The sequence below is a fragment of the Hemitrygon akajei genome, chromosome 30 (genome assembly GCF_048418815.1).
Source record: "Hemitrygon akajei chromosome 30, sHemAka1.3, whole genome shotgun sequence".
In the NCBI taxonomy this organism is placed as follows: domain Eukaryota; kingdom Metazoa; phylum Chordata; class Chondrichthyes; order Myliobatiformes; family Dasyatidae; genus Hemitrygon; species Hemitrygon akajei.
In genome coordinates this window covers 3164838-3188237 of record NC_133153.1, presented here as the reverse complement: position 1 = coordinate 3188237, position 23400 = coordinate 3164838, and the positions used below count along the sequence as shown (strand labels likewise).

The 23400-nt window shown below is 42.2% G+C and overlaps 1 protein-coding gene across 1 annotated transcript in view; it reads right to left on the bottom strand.

Moving 5' to 3' along the window:
- LOC140718657 (protein unc-13 homolog B) overlaps positions 1-23400 on the bottom strand; it is a 561805-nt gene that overhangs the window by 5558 nt on the left and 532847 nt on the right. Inside the window, exons 12-13 of the mRNA XM_073032679.1 lie at positions 21694-21765; positions 3769-3988 (exon numbers count right to left, since the gene is read on the bottom strand). Of these exons, the coding sequence (XP_072888780.1) occupies positions 3769-3988; positions 21694-21765 (292 nt within the window). The remainder of the gene's footprint in view (positions 1-3768; positions 3989-21693; positions 21766-23400) is intronic.

Below are 23400 nucleotides of genomic sequence, written 5' to 3'. Positions count from 1 at the left end.
TTGGCAGCAATCACAGGTCTATCAGCTTTGCACATCTGGACATACAATTTTTCTCCATTCTTCTTTACAAAACTGCTCAAGCTCTGTCAAATTGCATGGGGATCATAAGCGAATAGCCCTTTTCAAGTCCAGCCACAAATTCTCAATTGGATTGAGGTCTGAACTCTGACTTGGCCACTGCAGGATATTAACTTTGTTGTTTTGAAGCCATTCCTGTATAGCTTTAGCTTTATACTTGGGGTCATTGTCTTGCTGCAAAACAAATTCTCTCAAGGTGCATTTCTCTTGCAGTCTGCATCAGGTTTTCTTCCTGGATTTCCCTGGATTTTGCTGCATTCATTTTACCCTTTACCTTCATAAGCCTTTCAGGGCCTGCTGCAGTGAAGCATCCTCACAGCATGATGTATCCACCATCATACTTCATGGTAGGGATGGTGATGTTTGGTTATGCTAAACGTAGTGTTTAGTCTGATGGTCAAAAAGCTTAATTTTGGTTTCATCAGACCATACAACTTTCTGCCAGCTGACTTCAGAGTCTTCCACATGCCTTCTGGCAAACTCTAGTCAAGATTTCATATGAGTTTTTTTCAATAGTGGCTTTCTCTTTGCCACTCTCCCATAAAACTGTGACTGGTGAAGCATCCGGGCAACAGCTGTTCTAACTGGAGTGTCTCGCATCTCAGCCACTGCAGCTTGAAACTCCTCCAGAATTTGCATAGGTCCCTCACTAGTCCAATTCTTGCACGGTCACTCAGTTTTTGAGGACGACCTGCTCTAGGCAGATTTACAGCTGTGCCATATTCTTTCCGTTTCTTTGATGATTGATTTAGCTGTACTCCAAGGGATATTTAGTGACTTGGAATTTTTCTTGTTTTCATTTATTGACTTGTGCTTTTCAAAAATGTTTTCACAGACTTGCCTGGGGTGTTCTTTTGTCTTTATGGTGCTGTTTCTGTCAGAATACCGACTCACCAGATACTGGTGTATTTTTAGTATAATCAATTGGAACACCTTGACTGCACACATATTTATATATAGCTAGGACACCTTAACTAATTTTGTGACTTTTAAAACCAATTGGCTGCACCACATTTCATGGGGGTGAATACTTAAGCAATCAATTATTTTTGTGTTTTATATTTCAAATTAATTTAGATCACTTTGTAGAGATTTATTTTCATTTTGACATGAAAGTCTTTTTCTGTTGATCAGTGTCAAAAAAACCAAATTACATCTACTGTAATTGTTATTCAATTGTAAAACAATAAAACATGAAAACATACAAGGAGGTGAATAGTTTTTATTGTCACTGTACATCCAAGATATGGAGAAGTATTCTAACGGGAGGGTGAGCGAACTGTGACTGACAAAAGAAGTGAAAGAAAGCACCAAAGGAATAGTGGGAGGGGGATATACAGGTATAATATAGCAAAAAATAGTGGGAACTTAGAGGATTGGTAAGTGTTTAAAGCCACCATAAAGCAACTAAAAAGCTATAAGGCGAGAAATGATGACATATGAAGTTAAGCGACACAAAAGAGGATACCAAAAGATTTTTCAGATATATGAAGAGTAAAGAGAAGTGAGGGCCAATATGGGCTTTATAGCCACCAGGTTTACAGATGACACAGAGATAGGTGGAGTGACAAATAGTGCTGAGGAAGCAGGAAGTCTGCAGAAGGACTTAGATTGGGAGAATGAGCAAAGAAGTGACAGATGGAATATAGTGAAGGGAAGTGTATGATCATGCACTTTGGTAGAAGAAATAAAGGTGTAGATTATTTTTTAAATGGGAAGAAATTTAAAAAATCAGAGATGCATAGGAACTTGTGAGTCCTCATGCAGAATTCCTTAAAGATTGACTTGCAGTTTGAGTCGATGGTAAGGAAAACAAGTACAACGTTAGCATTCATTTTGAGAGGACTAGAATATAAAAACAAGGATATAATGCTGAGGCTTTATAAGGCATTGGTTAGACCACATGGAGAATTGTGAGCAGTTTTGGGTTCATTATCTGAAAACTAATGTGCTGGCATTGGAGAGGGTCCAGAGGAGGTTGACAAGAATAATTACGGGTGTGAATTGTTAATGTATCAGGAGCATTTGATGGCACTAGGCCTTCTTTCGCTGGAGTTTAGAAGAATAAGTGGGGATCTTATCGTAACCTATTGAATATTGAAAGGCCTGGATAGAGTGGATGTGGAGAGGATGTTTCCTATAGTGGATCTGTGGAATTTATTCTCATAAACAGCTGTGGAGGCTAAATCATTGGGTATATTTTAAATGCAGTTCGATAGGTTCTTGATAAGAAAGGGAAATCAAAGGTTACAGGAAGAAGACAGGGTAATGGGGTTGAGAGGGATACTAAATCAGCTATGATGAAATGATGGAGCAGGCATGCTCGGCCAAGTGGACTCATTCTTCTTCTATATCTTATGGTCTTATGGTTTTTTCTTCTTGTAAATTCATTATTTTTTTTGGAAATTATAAATTCCAGTACTATAGAAGTTTTGTGTCTGAGTCTAGACCAAGATTATTTAACTGGTGAAATTGTTGAATGTATTCCGAGCACTTACAGCACATGATTGATTCTTGACATTTTTGTAAATGACAAAATTAGGCCCGGTCAAGATGTTAATTTCAGTTTAATATTTTTCACTTTTTGAAAATGGCATCTCAGATAAATATGATAAAAAGCCCAAAAAACAATATCAGAATTTTCTGCAGACAAATTTAAGAGCAATATAAGCATTTTTCTAATCACTTTCTAAACCTTTAATGATTTGCTATCATGGCTCCACAAAATGTTTTTCTGTCAATGTACTCAACCCCTGGGCATTGCTTTAAATCGAATGGATGATATATCATGTGGAAGATGGAGTGGCTGACAAGAGATCTAGAAAAGGAATGGGGAGACAGGCTCATACTGAGTCACCAACACTGCAAGGACCCGTTTGCTTAGTTCTTCCCTCAGATTCCAGCCTAAGTCTGTGACTTTGCTCAAACCACCTCAGGCAATGATCTGCTGTCCTTCTGGACACTCGCCCTTTCACAACCAACATGTCCTTGACAACTAGAGCCTGCTTCCAAACTACCACTTGTGCCACTGCCAATCCCTTATCAACTGGCTCCAACCACAAGTCCCAAGTTGTTCTCACCCTAACCTCCTTCACAGTTTTTGCCCTAACCATTCTCATCACTGATAAGCACTGTGCAGACCCCCTGGGCCATTCTCCTTTCAGTCCCTAAACCCAACCAGGACTGACTGGATTTATCTTGCAGCACCACAATGGCAGAGATTGACAAAGGAATGGTCTTTTGACACCTTGGGCCTATGGTCAAAGTGTTGATTAGTGTGCTGCACAGCAACTGTTTAATGACTTATCAATCAATTTATAGATTTATATGAGGAAACTTCAACTGATTGGTTGAAGTGAACCTAATGATTTTGTGCTTGATGTAAAATTTCTATTGGAGACCATTGTGCTCAAATTCCTCTCAATCTCTTCATGTTCAATGCAATCATAACCTTTCATCAAAAGAGTTCTGATCAATCTAAGGTCTATGACCTCAGTTGCTAATTCTGGTTTCTTTTGTAGAGACTGCCACTCATGCACTTTGTTTCTAGTCTTTCCTGTTTTTATTTTCCATTTCCAACAACTGAAGTTTTCTTTAATTTTCATGCCATGACCATAAGTTGTACTCAAGTCAATGCAAAATCTTGCCATTAAACAGATTACACAAATGCACAAGAGCAAAAATACTCACGTTGCAAACAGTCAGCATTGAGAAGGTCTTGACACTTCTCATGGCATTTGACACCACACTCACTACATCGCATGCCTTGTCTTGCAATGCCCCAGAGCAGCCCTTCACATTCGTAGCAGTAAGTTGGAGTTGTTGCTGTCCATACCTCAAAGTTGTGCGGCGTAGTTGATGATATTGGGTAGATTAAGGCCTGTAATGTTTTCTTGTAAACATGTAATTTCTGTTGAAAATAGGGTTGAGAAATTCCTGAAGTTGGTAATCTTAAGCACTGCTTTAAAATTCTTAACCAAGTAGAAGTTTACAACATTCATTCTATGTATTGTGTTTGTGTTCCTCAGGTTTGTGAGTGCAAATTCTGATTTTATGTAGACAATCCAAATTTTCAGTGGTACTATTCTTAGATAATCTGGGTCTGATTCTCAATTGTAAGCTTTAAGTTTCTAATCCAAAGTCACAGGATCATTGGCAAGGCATTATTTCTGGTAGCCTAAATAATTGTGATTTCTTGCCTTTCTTTGGATAAATTAGTTAACAGTAAATTACTTTAAGTTAATTTTGATGATCAAAACTAGTTCAAAATTAATTTATTTATAGAATTTAACAAAGATTAAAATCTCATGTATGAACATGTAAATCAGGACCAAACACAATTTCATTATTCCCATGTCTCTCTTTCTCCTCTCCTCCATATTAGTTTTCTATTTTTACTGGTTTTCATGTTTACACTAATACTTTATTCATGCTATTATCTCCTTTTCCACCATTCCATTCCTTGAAACTGAGCATAACTATTTATGTTTAGAAATTAAATATAAGCATTCTTCACTATGACAGCTTGCCTCCTTTGCAACACCTCTCGACTTTGCACATGCAATGGCTCCTCTACTGTTGAAAGCCTCATCTAAGCTTAATGATATGTTTACATTCAACTATTCCAAAGCAAAACCATCCAGCCTCCTATTTTCTACCCTACACAAACCTGAAACCATCCAAAACTCCTCATACTGTGTCCTAATTTATACCATATCTCCTTCATCTACCACTGCGCTGTGTATCTCTGACTTAAGCTAGTGGTAATTGAAATGGTCAGTTAGAAAACTGACCATCAAGTGTCTGAAATATAGATGAAAACAGAGATATCCAGGGAGAGTGTATGAAATCATCATAAAACTTTTTGAATTCCATGCATTCTGCACCAAAGATGAGGATTGAACTTGGTGCACTGTGCTGTGAGACAGCTGCACTGCCTGCAGCATTATTAGAAGGATGAATAGGCGGCATCCATCATTAAGGAACCCAACCACCCAGGACATGCCCAGTTCTCACTGTTACCGTCAGGAAGGAGGTACAAAGCCTGAAGGCACACACTCAGTGATTCAGGAACAGCTTCTTCTCCTCTGGCATCCAATTTCTAAATGGATATTGAACCCATGAACACTACCTCACTACTTTTTTACTTGCTTTTTTTGCACTACTTATTTTAACTATTTAATAGATATACACAGTGTCTATAAAAGTATTCACCCTCTTTGAAGTTTTCATGTTTTATTGCTTTTTACAACATTGAATCATAGTAGATTTAATTTGGTTTTCTTGACACTGATCAACAGAAAAAGATTATTTCTTGTCAAAGTTAAAACAGATCTCTACAAAGTGATCTAAATTAATTACAAATATAAAACACGAAGTAATTGATTGCTTAAGTATTTATCCTCCCCCGTGCCTTTAACCAAATCATCACCTGATGCAATCTGCAGGAGAATTGTGAGTTGGGAGAAGATTTGTTTTCCAGTATGACAATGACCCAAAGCATAAAGTCAAAGCTACACAGGAAGGCTTAAAAACAACAAAGTTAATGTCCTGGAGGGGCCAGGTCAGAGTCCAGACCTCAATCCATTGAGAATTTGTGGCTGGACTTGAAAAGGGCTGTTCACTCACAATCTCCATGCAATCTAACAGAGCTTGAGCAGTTTTGTGGAAGAATGGGGAAGAATTACAGTGTCCAGATGTGCAAAGCTGATAGAGATCTATCCATACAGACTCAAGGCTGTAATTGCTGTCAAAGGTTCATGTACTAAATGCTGACTCGAAGGGGGTGAATACTTTTGCAATCAATTATTTTGTAATTAACTTAGATCACTTTGTAGAGATTTGTTTTTACTTCAACACAGAAGTCTTTATCTGCAGATCAGTGTAAAAAAACCCAAATTAAATCCATTGTGATTCAATGTTGTAAAACAATAAAACATGAAAACTTCCAAGGGGGAGTGAAACATTTTTATAGGTGCTGTATATACTTACTGAAATTCAGTCTTTTTCTCTATATTTATTTATCATGTATTTAACTTACTGCTGCTGTAAAGTTAACAAATTTCATGACATATGCTGGTGATATTAAACTTGATTCTGATGTTAACATGGGATGGTCCTGTGACTTGGTTGCAATAGGAAATAGTTCTGGGCTTCAGTGGTATGGGAAGCATGTGGCTTAACTTTCCATAAGTCTGGAGTTATGAGAAACTTGTTGCCCACAGTCGTTATGGGATGCTTTGGAGTCTGATGGCATCACACTCACACCGAATGGGACCAAGTGCTGCTCATGTTTAATGGGTAAGGATCAAGTTGGAACCCAGAGACAGGCTGCAATCCACTTTATTGTTAATCACAGTTGTTGGTAGATATGCCCTACCAATAAATAATTCATTATTTTATTTTATATAACTCACGCTTGACATGGATATGATTGGCTGCTGGGACAGCTTCTATGCTGATGATTGACTTCCCCTTTCCAGTTGAGGATTTTGTGATTGCCACCAGAGGAAATTGCAACTAAAGTGAAGAGTTTTCATTGTTTTAACATCTATTTGAGAAGGTTTAGTTGATATTGACAGTTCCCTAGACACACTAGTGGACCAGTTTTTACAGGAGGTGATGCACTTTACATCTATTAAGGGGAAAACTTTGCACTGAGGCATAAATGTTTGACTCTGTGTTTCATTCATCTTTACTCATCCTGCAGGTGGGTGATGGAGAGGGGATGAAGTCAGAAGCTCAAAGGTGATAGGTGGAAGAATTAAAGGGCTGAAGAAGGAATCTAGTAGGAGAGGACAGTGGACCATGGAAGTTGGAAGAAAAGGAAGGTGGTAGGGTAATGGTGAATCTGGGTGATAGTTGAAGAGGTGGAGGGCAGTAGTGAACACAGAAGGGGAACAGTGAGAGAGGGTCTCACTGAACTCCCATTAAAGAAAAGATTTAAACCTCTTCAGACTAAGCATACCTCAAAAAGGCTTTTCAGTGAAGCAGCTGCTAGCTTGTACCCTTTTCCACCCCTAATCTTATTTTGGCTTCTGCCTCCTTCTTTTCCAGTCCTAATGAAAGGACTCAGCATGAAATGTCCACAGATTAGGAGAATGAAGAGAATTAGGAAATTAGAAGTGGCAGATTGAACATAATGTACAGAAGTGTATGCTCTTGCACTTTGGACAAAGGAACGAAGGTGCAGACTATGTTCTAAATAGAGAGAAAATCATAAATCAGAGGTGCAAAGGGTCTTGGGAGTTTGTGTGCAGGATTCACTGAAGATTAACTTGCACGTTGAGAAAGGAAAGCAAATCCAATGTTAGCATTCCTTTCAAGAGGACTAAAATATAAAAGCAAGGATGTAATGCTGAGGTTATATAAGGCATTGATGACCATGCTTGGAGTATTGTGAGCAATATTAAGCCCCTTATCTAAGAAAGGATGCACTGATATTGGAGATAGTCTGGAGGAGGTTCATGGGAATGATCCCAGGAAGGAAAAGATTAATGTATGAGGAGAGTTTAATGGCTCTGGACTTGTACTTGCTGATGTTTAGCAGAATGACCGGGGTGGGGGGAGGGAAATCTCATTGAAACCTTTTGAATATTGTAAGGCCTAGATAGAGTGGATGTGGAGAGGATGTTTCCTGTGGTAGGGGTGTCTTGGACTAGATGGCACAGACTCAGAATACAAGGGCATCTCTTTAGTGTCACAAGCACTGACTCTGTTGCAGTGTCTACTTGCCTGCACAGGTGGGCTATACAATAGGTTCAACAATGGCGCTCATGAGTATGCACTTTGCAGTAAATATGGCGGTATTTAACTCCTTTCTTTTCATCCTAGTTTTGTTGCAACCTGACCAAAAGCACGGCAACATTTATACTCCCTGTTTAGCCTCATCCTTGACCGGGAAAGTGGATTACCATTTCAACACTGTAAAGGAGCAGTATTCATTTAGTATTTAGTTATTGCTTCCATCCATGGTAATGGCATTTAAATGTCAGTTGAGAGTTTTAATTAATGGCCCAGTTGCCAAGCATTTGTTGTTTTCCTTTTCCTTTAAGTGCTGCAATAATTCTCTTTGAAGTCAGTGAACCGTTGACCCACTTTAGTCTCCCTCTCCCTCCCCCACCACCCCCCCCCCCCCCCCGACACTTGAGCCACATCCGAACATTTTGGCAGCAAGTCTCAAGCATGAAAATGGACCCAGCAGAGAGAGACACACTGACCTTGGCCCTGAGATTCATTGCCCAGGTAGGGTAGAAGTTACAGGCAGTGGAACCTGTATTGGAGAAGTAACCGAAGCAATGTGATAGATCATCTTCATTCAACAAGCCCGGTCTCAGCTGGAGGAACAGGTATCATCCCTCCCAGCAGCAGTTCAGCAGCTCACCACAATTAGAATCAGGTGGCTGCCATTTACACTCTTACAGCCACAATCCATGAACTTCGAGGCTACAGACAGTGTCAGCTGACAGAATTTGGCATTCATCAGCAGTATTTGGCCATGTTGGTCCCACTCCAAGCATCTCACAGATCCTCATTTTCTGCTACCCAAAAAACCTCAGCAACTAATGCCCTGACTTCCACCTCTGGACTAGAACCAACTCCTGTGTCCATACCTGAACTTAGTAATCTTCCACTGGGCAGATAACTCCGGTGATCTCAATGACTGCAGTAATTTCATTACCCAGTTGCGAGTTGACTTTCCAAGTCAAGCCTAATTGGTTTAATAATGATACACATAAACTGGAATACATGGTAAGTCTCCTGCATGGACCTCCAATCATCCTTTTCAATGCTCTACAGGAGCAAGGTTTCCCTGCTGCCCAGTAATTTCGACATTTTGTTGCCGATTAAGAAGATTTTCTAATCTTCCAGTACAGAGTTAAGAAACTGTCCATTGACTTCTGGACCTGTGCCAAGGTAGAAGGACAGTGAGGAACTATGCAGTAAAATTCTACATGCTTGCAGTGGAGACGGAATGGAATGAGATATTCCTTATCACTGCCTTCCAGTGCAGACGGAATGCAGGAATCCGGCACAAGACTGCGGTTTGGGACAAGCAGGATAGTCTGGAAGACCTGATTAATCTGGCCATTCAAGTTGATAACCAGGTAACTGAGTGGCATAGGGAAAGAAAGCCTTGAGCTTCCTACTCCTTGGATGACTTCACTCTTTCCCTCATCACCCAGCACCTAGTCCAAGGAGGAGCCTATGCAAATGAGGCACATGTGTCTATCTCCGGAGGAACAAGATCGGCACAGGAGAAGAGGTTCCTGCCTCTATTATGGTGATTCAGGTCATTACCGAGTGTCATGTCCCTAGTATCCAGTAGGAAGAGGAGTTCTGACAGGTCACCCTCAATTGTGTGATGGTCCCAGTTTTTTGGGGGTCTCGGACCTACGAACTTCAGGCATTTATCTACTCCAGAGCAGCCGGGAATCTCATGCACATCTCTCTGGCTCAAAGATAAGGAGTTCCAACTCAGAAATTGAGAGAAAAGATCAACATCAAGGCTCTGACCTTTGGACACTGGTTAGATCCACTTTTCCACTGAACCCCTCCAACTTGTGCTGGAAGGCAATCATTAGGAACAACTCTCCTTCTGTCTGGGTGATTTGCCTGAACTGCCACTGGTGCTAGGTCTCCCTCGGCTATCCTGACATAACCCCTGGATTAATTGCTCCCTTAAAACATTCTAAGAGTGGGGACTGGCATGTCTGTCCAGCTCAAGCTCTGGTCCCCGAGTCCACTTCTGTGTCAATACTGATGTGGTCCTGTCTGGCATTCTGGCTGAATATGCTGACCTTCTTGAGGTGTTCAGTAAAAAGAAAACCACCTCCCTGCCTCCACACTGGCCATAAAACTGTGCCACTGACCTCTTAACTGGTACTAGTCCTCCCTGGGGCTAGTTCTTTTCCCTCTCTCATCCAGAAATGATAGCCATGGAAGAGTACATCAAGGAGGCATTGGCCTTGGGTTTTATCAGTCTGTCAACCTTGCCAGCAGGGACAAAAATTACTTTTTGTGAGCAAGAAGGATGGCAAGTTCCATCCATGCATTGATGATTAGCCCCCAAATAATATTACTGTTAAGAACTGCTACTCCTCTGCTTGCCTCTGCAATCAAACAACTCCAGGGGGCAATCATATTTTCCAAGAGAGATCTGCGCAATGGTTATAATCTTGTTCATATCAGATAAGGGAACAAGTGGAAGACAGCTTTCAATACCTCTGCTGGCCATTATGAGTATCTTGTGATGCCCTTGGTCTGGTCGATTGTTTCGCAGGCCCTGGTCAATGATATGTTCAGTTCATTTTTGGGTATTTGGACAACATTCTGATCTATTCCCACTCTCACTATATGTCGAGCGTTTCTGGAGGGTTCTCAGACAACCCCTCAAGAATAAGACGTACAAAAAAGCTAGATGAACTCAGCAGGTCGGGCAGCATCCATTGAAAGAAGCAGTCAGGACTCACGAAGGGTCTCGACCCGAAACTTTGACTGCTTCTTTCAACGGATGCTGCCCGACCTGCTGAGTTCATCCAGCTTTTTTGTACATCTTGATTTGACCACAGCATCTGCAGTGTACTTTGTGTTTGCCCTCAAGAATAACCTGTCTGCAGGCCAGAGAGGTGAATTTCATAAAGCCCAAGTACTGATTTTGGGCTATATACTTACACCTTCCAGCTTTCAAATAGACCCAACTAAAGTTCAGGCTGTCACAGATTGGCTCAAACCATCTTTGGTCAAAGAGGTGTGGGGTTTGTAAATTTTTATCGCTGCTTCATCTGAAATTTCAGCATCCACATAAATACACTCACCAGGAAGACCTCTGCAGGATTCCATTGGACAAACGAAGGAGACCAAGCATTCTTGGAACTAAATCAACACTTCACCATTGCTCTGATGCTGGAACAGCTAGGCTCATCCCATCTATTCATCATCAAGTTGGATGCATCAGATGTTGGCACTGGGTTGTACTCTCTGTGTTCCTCTGCAGACAGCCAGCTACACCCTGTGCCTTTCTCACCTGTCACTTCACTCTGGCTGAGATGTCAGGAATGAAAAACTTCTGGCTGTCAAGGAGGCCCTGCAAGAATGGCGACACTGGCTGACGGGGGCAGTGCATCCCTTTTTAGTTCAGTCAGATCACAAAAACTTTTCCTACCTTCAGGATGCTAAAAAACTCAACCGCCATCAACCTGGTTTAATTCCATCCTCACCTGTCAACCCAGCAGCAAGAATACCAAGGCTGATGCTCTCTCCTGGCAGTTTGATGGGTCTGAGGACAATGCCATCCAGAACCCCTCCTTCCTTGTTCATGCATTACTGCCTCAGTGATTTGGGAAACAGAAGCAGAGGTGAGGGCTGCGGAATAGTTGCATCCAGGCCCGACCTCCCAACCACCTGCTTGTGCCTGCTATGGTTGTACTCCAATGTGTTGGAATGGGGTCATGCCATCTGTCTGATTGACCATCTGGGTATTCAACAGACCCAGGAGTTTATCATGGGCTTTGGTGGTCATCTATGTCCCAGGATATCCACGACGTTGTCTCTGCCTGTCTCAACCGGTGTTCAGAACCACAGGGTGCCTATGTGACATGTCCACTGCCCCTTGTCAACCTCTTGGTGGATTTCATCACTGGTCCGCCCCACTCCCATCTAATGAAAACACTACCATTTTGGTCATTGTGGATCGACTCTCCAAGGCTGTCCAATTCATTGCTCTCCCTAAGCTCCCATTAGCTCATGACGCTACCACCTTCATGGTTCAACATGTGTTCAGAATGCACAGCTTTCCTCAGGATATTGTATCTGTTCGAGGACCACAATTCACATCCATTTTTGGAAGGCTTTCTATTCTCTGTGAGAGCCACAGCCAGCCTTTCATCTGGTTTCCACCCACAATCTGATGGCCAGATCTGAGAGAGTAGGAGACAGTAGGAGATAACATCATGCTGCCTTGTCTCTTCCAACCCCATGTCCAGGAGCTCCCAATTGGTTTGGGCAGAAATTTCCCACAATGACCTCCAGTCATTCTCCAATGGCATGTTTCCCAATGAATGCCAGAGAGATTGCAGCCACTTCTCTTCCCTGACCAAGAGACTGATGTGGGAGTTCCTGCTGCTGTACAGTTGATCCAACACTAGAAGTGTGTGTGGAGATGAGTCAGGACTTTTCTGCTGTGCATTCAGAAACAACATGACCAGCAGGCTGATTAGCTCCCCTCAGAGGTGTGGCCTCTCAAGCCAGGAGAGAAAGTCTGGTTTGCATCAGGGGATCTTCCCCTGGAAGTCAAGAGCTGTGAGTTCGCCCCACGTTACATGGGACCATCTGTAGTGAAAAGATGGTCTTGTACAGATTGCACTTACCTGCATCAATGAAGATTTCCATGTTTCCCTGCTCAAGCTGGTTATTGCCTCCCCCCAGCTTCAGTCACCCCACCTTCTCCTTCTCCCCCCTTGGTGGATGATGATCTGTTCTACACTGTGCAGTACCTCCTGGCATCTTGCCAGGTGCAGGTCAAGGTCCAGTACCTTGTGAACACAAATACTCTGCAGATGCTGGGGTCAAAGCAACACGTACAACATGCTGGAGGAACTCAGCAGGACGGGTAGCATCTGTGGAAACAAACAGTCAACATTTCGGGCAGAAACCCTTCACCAGTACCTTGTGGATTGTGAGGGGTATAGTCCTGAGGAATGATCTTGGATTCCAGCTAACGACATCTTGGACAAATCTCTCATCCAGGACTTCGAGCATGTACAGTTCTTTGGCACCTCAGGAGTTATGGCTAGGGAGGGGGGGGCCTGTCACAATCACGGACTCTTGCTGCAATACATCCCGCAGGCGGGCTGTGCAACAGTTCAACAACTACGCTCGTCAATACACATGTTCTAGCTAATGCTGTTTCATTGTGGTGGCATTTAACTCCCTTATTTTTGTTCTAGTCCCGTCAAGATATGACCAAAAATACAGCAACGATTACACTCACTGCATTCAAATTTTAGTTATTCCTTCCAGTCGTGGAGTTGGTTTTTAACTTTCAGTTAATAGTTAGTGGTCCAGTTGGCCTACTGTTTATTGTTTTTCTTTTCCTTTAAATTCTGCAACAATACCGTTAAAGTCAGTGCAGATTTAACCTGCTCAGTGTCTCTGAGTCTCCACACTTGGGCCATATCTGAGCATTTTGACATTTAGAACAGAGATGAGGATGAATTTCTTTAGCTAGAATGGTGAATCTGTGGAACTCCTTGCCACAGATAGCTCTGGAGGCCAATGCATTTAAAGCAGAGGTTAATAGATTCTTGATTAGTAAGGGTGTCAAAACTTATGGGGTCAATGTAAAGGAGGGGTTTGAGGGAGATAATAAATTAGCCATAATGGAAGGACGGAGCAGACTCAATGGGCCAAATGATCAATTTCTGCTCCTATGTCTTATGATATTATGGTTTTCTTCTGGTCATATTTTGGCATTGCATTGAATAGGGAATGCGAATAATTGGGTGGAAAATGAAGTAACTATTAAACGGTCGATTAAGCACCTTTATCCGTATAATGAAGTGCTAATGTTGTGAATCAACTTAGCTTCAACAAATGCCCTCCCCCACTTTGTCTGTGGCTACAATTAACTTGCCTTCTACCGTCCTCACTTCCGATGAAGGGGCTTTGACCTTAAATGTTAACTATTTATCCTTCCACAGATGCTGCCTGACCTGCTGAGTTTTTCTAACATTTCTAACATTCCTGCTTTTGATTCCACCATCCATATGTTTTGATGCTTACAAAACATGGGTTTGATCAAACTTGTAATATTATGTCTAGTTTTGTCCATACACTTACTCATTGCAACGGAGGCTATTCAACCTATGAAGACCTTGTACTATCCAATAAAGCAATCTCATAAAGCACTGTATACCCTCTTCTCTCTCCCTTGAAGCAGCAGCACTACCACACTGCTTAACAGAAGGTGCAAGATAAAATAAGACCAATACCAGAGATAAGGGATTTAAGCCATATGGATAGATTGGAGAAAATGTTCCAGAATATACTGTACATACTGTTTTCTTAACCTCTAATGAACAAATCACAGTACGATTCATTAAATTAAAGTTCTTATTTAATTTAAAATTATTTCAATATTTGATGACATATGAATAAACTGACAAAACAGCACAACTTATCCTATCAAATCAATTTTATTTGCAACTCAAGAACACATTTTAAGCTCTCTTGTAATATGATCATCAATGAGAGGAATTCATATCCTTAGAGTATTCACCAGTTGTTTTAAAGGAGTAGAACACATGCTAATGGGAAGTTTAATCATCTTTAATCACATACACAAAATGCTGGCGGAACTCAGCAGGTCAGGCAGCATCTCTGGAACTAAAAAAATATTTGATGTTTTAGGCCGAGATCCTTCATCAGGACTGGAAAGAAAGGGAGGAAAAACCAGAATAAGAAGGTGTGAGAGGGAGAAGAAAACAAGCCAGAGGGTGATAGGTGCAACCTGGTGTGTGGGAGTGGGGGGTGAAGTAAGATGTTGGGAGGAGATAAGTGAAAAAGGCAAAGGCAGGAGAAGAAGTCATTTGATGAGAGAGGAAAGTGGATCATGGGAGAAAGGAAAGGAGGAGGGGCACCGGAGAAGCTGATAGACATGTGGGAAGAGGTAAGAGGCCAGGGCGAGGGAAAAAAGAAGATGGAAAGGGGAGGAGAAAACACTACCAGAAGTTGGATAAATCCATGTACATACCATCAGGTTGGAAACTACCCAGACAGAATATGAGGTGTTGCTCCTGCAACCTGAAAGTGGCCTATTCATGGCAGAGGATGAAGCCATGGACTGAAATGTCAGAAAGGGAATGGGTATAGGAATTAAAATAATTGGCCACTGGGAAATTCCACTTCTTGCGAAAAGAGCGAAAGTGGTCCACAAAGTAGTCCCCCACTTTACGACAGGTCTCACCAATATAGAGGAGGACCATCAAATATGGTAGACAACCCCAACCAATCTGCATGGGAAGTGTTGCCTCACCTGGAAGGACTATTTGGGTCCCTGAATGGAGGTGAGGGAGGAAGTGAATGGACTGGTGTAGGACTTCCGTTGCTTGCAGGGATAATAGCCAAGAGGGAGATTAGAGTAACCAGGTGACCATCGAATGCTATTCATTATCGTTAAAAAGTGTACTCAGGCATCTATCTGGGTAATGCTAGAATAGTTGTCTGTGCCTTTAAGTGGAGATGGTGATGTCATTACGCACATGCAGGATAGTGGGGAGACCATTTTGTTTTCTGCTGAAGAAGCTGGTGGGGCTTTGGAATTGAGTCCCTCCTAGAGATTCTGGGCATGGTGAGGAAAGGTTTTCACCAGTAAAGGACTCGACGCTGGATAGCGTGGCTTGTGCAAAGTTACTTAGCCAAGTAGAATTGCCACTACTGTATTAGTACTGTATTAGTTTTGTGCAGTTTTCTTTATGTATTTTTATACTAGATATGCAATTCGTCGATACACCAGTGTGCGGATTGAAGGTTAAATGGAGATTGTAATGGCAGGACCTGATTGTAAAGTCGTTCGTTTTGCTTTAAGACCCTCTTCTGGCACTTAAACATCCAAAACAGATAAAGGAATTAAAACCCGATAAAGTATTTGTTGTCCTGAGTGTGTACTTTTCCCCAGGCTACAAAATTTGGTACCAGGAGTGGGGCTAATTCCAAGCCAGTTTAGAGGGTCTCTGATTGTTGTATGCAGTATAATCTACAATCCCTAATACGGTAGTGGTGAAGACAGGACCGTGTTCCCGTTGGACAGAAGGAGAGAGCGCCTGTTACCTCATGGAGAGCACAGTGGAGCCTCGGGTCTGGGCCGGGACGTCAGCGACTGACGTCAGGATCCAGAACGGTGACGTGGATCCAGGGAACTGCAGGCTGTGAAGCCAACGCGTTTGCAGCAAAGGACGGCAGCAACTCCTTTTGCAGGTTGTGAAAACTTCAATGATTTGAGCTTTTACTATGTCACGCTCAGAGGATACACCAGTTGAACTTGATTTGAATGAACAAAGTAGGGAATTGCATGGTAGGCATGTTGAAACCATGGCAACCATAGATAAATTAAGCAAAAGGTCCTATGTATATGTCCCAAGGGAAAGACATATTGTTCCATTTACGGGGGATGTTGAGAAAGATGGGAGGTCTGTTGATGACTTCATTGAAGAAGTACAACGTGCACTTCATAGTAGAAATCAATCTAACCGGGATCAGTATGACTTTGTCATGTCCCTGCTCAGGGGTGCAGCCTTAGAGGAAGCACGTATGCGCAGTGATGCTGGGGAAGACTGGGCTGATGACTGTTCACCTATTTCAGGGAAGCTTTTAGAGACAAGTGTAGCGCACCCCAGCTGTGGCATAGCTTCTACCATCGCAACCAGCTTGTGGGGGAAGAAGTATGAGAGTTTTCACATGCCCTAGCCCAAGCTCTTAACTTGCTACTGAAGCACTCCCCTGATGCTGTGACCAATAAGAGGGTGGTACTAAGAGATCAATTTATAGAGGGGATCAGGGATCCTTCCCTCATGAAGGGAGCTCCACAGATTCGTGCGGAACCACCGAGTCCTCAATGATAGAAGTGCGAGAGGAGGCTCGTCTGCGGCTCGCAGAGGAGCCCCTGGGAAATACAAAGTCTGGAAAGTCAAAGTGTAGCAGTAGCCAGGCACGGTGCTCGATTGTTAAAGCTCGGGAATCTGAATCTGTCACACTAGGTGACATCCTGAAAGTAGTTGCAGAGCAAAGCCCTTGTGAATTGACTCAAGCAGTGAAAGATCTCACTGTACAGAGGGATTATACACGCACTACTATCAGCAGACGTAATTTACAGCCTAGGTTCACAGAAGATGGGCAAAATATGTTTCAAGTGTCAGGTGAGAGGGCATTTGGCCAAGAATTGCCCACAGAAGCGGGGTGCAAGGGAAGTGCAGTCTGCATCCTCCTGCCCTCAAGAGGCTGGAAGTCGAGCAATTCGGTGGAATCTCATAGATACAGATAATGTACAGCTATCTTGTGACCAATTGCTGCAACAGGCCGTAGGAACATGTCCAGTTGTTGAGCTTGAAATATCAGGTGTCACGGTCCGTTGTCTGTTGGACACAGGTAGTCAAGTAAGCACCCTGACCAAGCAGTTCTTTCGAGAACACTGGAAAGGAGAGGACGAGGATATGTCGTCTACTGCTGGCTGGCTTTGGCTAACAGCTGCAAATAGTCTTGATATTCCTTACCTTGGGTATCTAGAGCTAAAGGTTCAAGCAATGGGCATAAAGATACCAAATTGTAGCTTTCTAGTAGTCAGGGATCCTGTTGGCAATGAACCACCTATCCCATGTATTGTAGGCATGAACATTACCAGCCAGTGTAGGCAGCTTGTCTACGCAGAGTTTGACACCGCCCTAGAAGGGAAGCTGGATTCTGATTGGAGAGATGTTTTCCAGAAAGTGCAGTTGCACACTACTGGAAAAAAAAAGTAGTCCAAGTATTGGGAAAAGATACTGAGCACATACCTGCTGGATCTGTAATCACTGACAATAACCCCCCATCCCACTTGAAAACTACCAAGTTGGGAGAAGTGGAGCAAAGATGGCTCTCACAGTTGTCAGTGTTTGACTTCGATGTCCAGTATCATCCAGGTTAGAGCAATACCGTGGCTGATGCACTCTCTAGGCAGCCATTTTCAGAGGAGCCTGAGCCTGTCTCAGAGGATGCGGAGTTTGATGGGTCTGTGGCGATCTGTAGTTTGATCAATCGCGGCACTGCTCTTGACCCGGCACCGATTACCGCTGGTCTCAAAAGCTGTAGGGTTAAGCAAATTCGAGCCTGGGAAGCTGGTACTAGTGATGTAAGTGGTCCAATGCAAAGGAACACTCCAAGCCTCCCAGGTTATTCTAATGGGGACTTGCATACTTTTCAGCAACAAGACTGTATTAAGTGTCCTAAGAGACTTATGGGATCAGAAAAGAAAGCTGAGTGGCCAGGAGTGTAAAACTCTGCCTAAACCTGTTTTGTCTCTGTTAAAGCACTGGGACAGTATCAGGGAGTGTAAAGGGTTATTGTATAGGGTAGTTGAGGATGAGAAGCTTGGGGAGTGTTACCAGCTTGAGGAGAAAGTGTTAGAGTACGTACCTGACTCTATGGGCCATTAAGGCATAGAACGTACTCTGGGAGAAAGTGTTAGAGTACGTATGTGACTCTATGGGCCATTAAGGCATAGAACGTACTCTGGGAGAAAGTGTTAGAGTACGTACCTGACTCTATGGGCCATTAAGACAGAGAACGTACTCTGGGAGAAAGTGTTAGAGTACGTACCTGACTCTATGGGCCATTAAGGCAGAGAACGTACTCTGGGAGAAAGTGTTAGAGTACGTACCTGACTCCATGGGCCATTAAGGCAGAGAACGTACTCTGGGAGAAAGTGTTAGAGTACGTACCTGACTCCATGGGCCATTAAGGCAGAGAACGTACTCTGGGAGAAAGTGTTAGAGTACGTACCTGACTCCATGGGCCATTAAGGCAGAGAACGTACTCTGGGAGAAAGTGTTAGAGTACGTACCTGACTCCATGGGCCATTAAGGCAGAGAACGTACTCTGGGAGAAAGTGTTAGAGTACGTACCTGACTCTATGGGCCATTAAGACAGAGAACGTACTCTGGGAGAAAGTGTTAGAGTACGTACCTGACTCCATGGGCCATTAAGGTATAGAACAGACTCTGCAGTTGTTGAGAAGCCGATGCTCTTGGGTGAGCATACACGAGGATGTGGCACGGTGGATCAGAAATTGTCCACGTTGTGTGCTAACTAAGATGCCGCAGCCTAGGATTCGTCCCCCCATGAAGTCATTTCTGGCTTCTAGGCCGCTTGAAGTTGTAGCTGTAGATTTCACTGTGTTGGAGCTGGCAACTGACGGGCGTGAGAATGTCTTAGTAGTCACAGACAATTTTCACTAAATTCACCCAAGCATTTCCGACTCGGGATCTAAAGGCGGATACCACAGCAAGGGTGCTCTTGAGGGAATGGTTCGTGAAGAGATTGCATTCTGACCAGGGCCGTAACTTCAAAGGTGAGGTCATAGCTGGACTTTGCAAACTGTACGGGGTAAAGAAAAGCTGTACCACACCTCATCATTCTACTGGCAACGTGCAGTGCCAGTGTTTCAACCAGACGGTGCATGATTTGTTGCGTACGTTGCCTCCAGGAAAGCAGCGCAGATGACTAGAACATCTACCCGAGTTTGTGTACGCAGATAATGCGACACCTCCTGCAACCACCAGGTATTCACCTTACTATTTGTTGTTTGGGCTGGATCCCCACTTGCCCGTGGATACTCTGTTGGGGCAAGAACAGACTGTGGACCAAAACATGACTGGCTAGCTGTACATCAGAGCCGACTGAGGGATGCGCATGCCATAGCAAAAGAATACTCTGAACAGAAGGCGGCAGAACGCATTGCCTGGCAGGAGGACAAAGTTTACTGTCCCAAAGTTGATGTGAACGCACTGGCTTACTTGAGGAACTTACCATTAGGCCATAAGAAGATCCAGGATGCTTGGAACCCAACCGTCTACAGGGTGGTAGAGGTACTGGGCAGCACAAACACTGTGGAACCTTGGGAGGGTGGGCCTAGCAAGAGGGTGAACAGGGTAGACATCAGGCTCTGTGAGAACCATCCCACTCCAGCTACTCGAAGGAGACTCCAAACTCCAGTAACTCAGGCCAGATCACCCCTGGGGCATGAATCAGATTCTGAGGATTCAGAAAATGGTGTGATAGTGGTAGAAGTATGTCAGGCAGGGTGTACAGAGCCTTGACCTGAGCCTAGACAGCATTTCTTCCAAAAATATGACACTTTCTGACACTGAGACTGGGGAGCCGACGACTGCTAATGCAGGGGCGGGGATTGGTAGCCCTCCTGGGGCAGCACCCCACAGGAGTAATTGAGTAAATTCTGGACAGCACCCTAACCCACATCGCGAACCAAGGTCAGTCCTTGATGAGGCCTCCATCAGTCCAGCAGCAGTGTCGGAGATACTGGCTAGTCTTAGTTCTCTTTAGAGAAGCAGTTAAGGAATTTAAAAGTACCCTTGTAGTGCGCGAGTAATTGAGGACGTTTACTTGAATGCAGGGAGTAATGTAACTGGGTGACCATTGAATGCTATTCATTATCGTTAAAAAGTGTACTCTGGATAATGCGAGAATAGTTGTCTGTGCCTGTAAGTGGAGATGGTGACATCATTACGGACGCGCGGGATAGTGGGGAGACCATTTTGTTTTCTGCCGAAGAAGCTGGTGGGGCTTTGGAATTTAGTTCCTTCCAGAGATGCTGGGCATGGTGAGGAAAGATTTTCACGAGTAAGGGACTCGACACTGGATAGCACGGCTTGTGCAAAGTTCCTTACCAGCCAAGTACAATTGCCACTACCGTATTAGTACTGTATTAGTTTTGTGCGATTTTCTTTACGTATTTTTATACTGCATGTGCAACTTGTCGATACACAAGTGTGTGGATCGAAGGTTAAACAGCAGGACCTGATTGTAAAGTCATTCGTTTTGCTTTAAGACCCTCTTCTGGCACTTAAACATCTAAAACAGATAAAGGAATTAAAACCCCAAAAAGTATTTGTTGTCCTGAATGTGTACTTTTCCCCAGACTACATTAGTGAGGAGGGATGATGAACAAAGGAATCATGGAATGAGCAATTTCTGTGGAAAGCAGAGTTAAATATGTCTTTGGTTGTAGGGTCCCAGTGAAGATGGAGTTTGTGGAGAATGATGTGTTGGGTGCTGAGGATCATGGGGTGATAAGTGATGACAAGAGGAACTCTATCCCTGTTAAGGCAAAGGGAAGCTGGGTTCTGTATGGATTTCACAGAAATAGAGGAGATGCAGGTGAGGGCAGCATCAATGGTGGATGAATGAAAACCTTGCTCCTTGAGGAGGGACGACGTCACTGATGCCCTGAAAAGAAAAGCCTCATCCTAGGAACAGATACGGCAGAGATGAAGGAACTGAGAAAAGGCTCTAATCTTGAATAAACTCAAATAATGCCTTATATTGATTCTCCATAATATCAGTTTTTCAAAATTAATATTTTCCTTTATTGACCATTCTTCAACTGGTGACCTTTGAACTGGTGGGTCAGACTTGAACTCATGAAACTAACATGTGTATAAAATTTTAAAATAAATTAGTTTGAATCTACTTATTAGTGTAATTTTTGACTGTTAACAGTTAACTGTTTTATACTGACATTATCAGTGTCTACATTATAACCTCTGATTCAATTGAACCATGAAAAAACCTATAAACTATTGAATGCTCCGGAAATACAAGTTTTCTACTGAAAGTCCTATTGTCATGAGTATCTTAATTTATTTTTGTTTCCATAACAAAAGGTATTTTGAATGGAAACTTTTCATCTTTAACTCCTGAATATAACCAGTTGGGTGTAACTGTGGAAAAACTACTATGACTTGTAAGCAGCACTTTCAAATGGCTTCTACTGACACCCATATTCTCACCGCATAAAAGCTATTCATCAACTGAACAATCACAAAGCTGTTAAAGAAACACACTTACCAATTCTTGATCGTTTATCGAGGTTCTAGCAACCATGGCAAAAGATATACCTGCTTTTCTAGCAGCAAAGGTCTGTTGAGATGGGTTAAAATATTCACAGTAAGTGATGAGAAGGCATTTTGTATTAGAAATTGCTGTAATAAGAAATACGTGAATTAAATGTTTCGAAATTTCAAAAAAATTTCCGAAGGAAATTCTACTTGACGAAGCTACAAAAACTAATTAATTTAAGTTGAAAAATCTGTTGATTTTAATAATCGAATGAGATTTTATTTTTGGCCAGAAGTTGGGCTGGCCCACGACTAGGGTTTGGTGGCTATAGTTCAGGACTTGCTGGGTCTTCTACTTCTTTGGCTTTGTCATGTTGGGCTCAGAATTGTTCTTTGCTCTCCAGGAAAAGAAAGCAAAAGGAAGCTACGGCAATAATCAAATGTCAATAATCAGACAAAACCCATAATTAAAACAGTGAGATGCTTGAACATGACACGATCAGCAGTGAGATACTTGAAATACTGTGCGGAGAACCACAGGCACAGACCACTTGCCATGAGAAAATGTAGTGAACTGCAGAAGATCCTTGAATTGGAGGAAGGCAACTTTCAACTCAGGAATGAGTAACATTGCACCACAACAAAAATAATACGGTCAGCAAAAATACATACTTAATCAAATCATTATTGAATTCAAATATTCACATATTTCAAGGGCAATTTGGAATGGGACAACAAATTATAATTTTGGCCTTGACACAAACATTCTACATGTGAATCAAAAATGGTTCTTTCAATGAGTGACACAACATGAGATTATAAAAACAGTCCTAAAGTGTCCCATCTCTGACCTAAGTGTCAATAAGGAAGCACACCCAAAATTAGGGATGGAATAAATAAATATCCTCAGAGAAAACCATTAATACTTTTGGTACGTTACTTGCTAGATTGAAGAAATTGCAATAAAGAGGATTCAGATTCACAGGCATTTGAAAAGGTTATTGAAAAATAAATGCTCTGGATACCAGAACAACATGTAAACAAAGTTACTATTAAGTATTCAGTAATTTAAGGTACCGTACATTTTGGTAAGTAGCTTAGAAATAATTTTTCTTAACATGTTGAAGATTTACCTAAGACAGTCCTATCCTCTGTATAGTAATAGGCTTGCTAAACTTGCACAAGTCTATACCTTATCTTAAGGAAGCAGACCGGAAATACTGGTAAATTAGGAAGCTTTCATTTGAATATAAAACTTGAAATTACTGCAGACGATGCCAAAATAGAAAAAAACAAACTGATATCTCTTAGGCAAAACATATAATCAGTTTGTTTTGAATATTTTAATTACTTGTCAAAATCTATCATATTTTACTTTGAATAAAATTAGACTAATTCTAATGTGTGTAATTGCAAACCAGTTTGTCTGAAAATTAGCTTTAGAGGTTCAGTTAAAGTAACTCTAGATGTCTATATAAGATACAGCGAAACCTTCAGTGGATGTCTAGAGAACAGTGTAAAAACATGTATTGCATTGAGGATAATTGAGTTTTATCCACAGTGCAATATTTATTTAAAAGTAAGATGTATTAAAATAACACAAATAAACATAAAAATCATGTACTTATAAGTAAAATAACTACTCCCATTTGTTATTTCCTTCTAGTCAACTTATGTAGTGGCATGCAAAAGTTTGGGCACCCCTGGTCAAAATTTC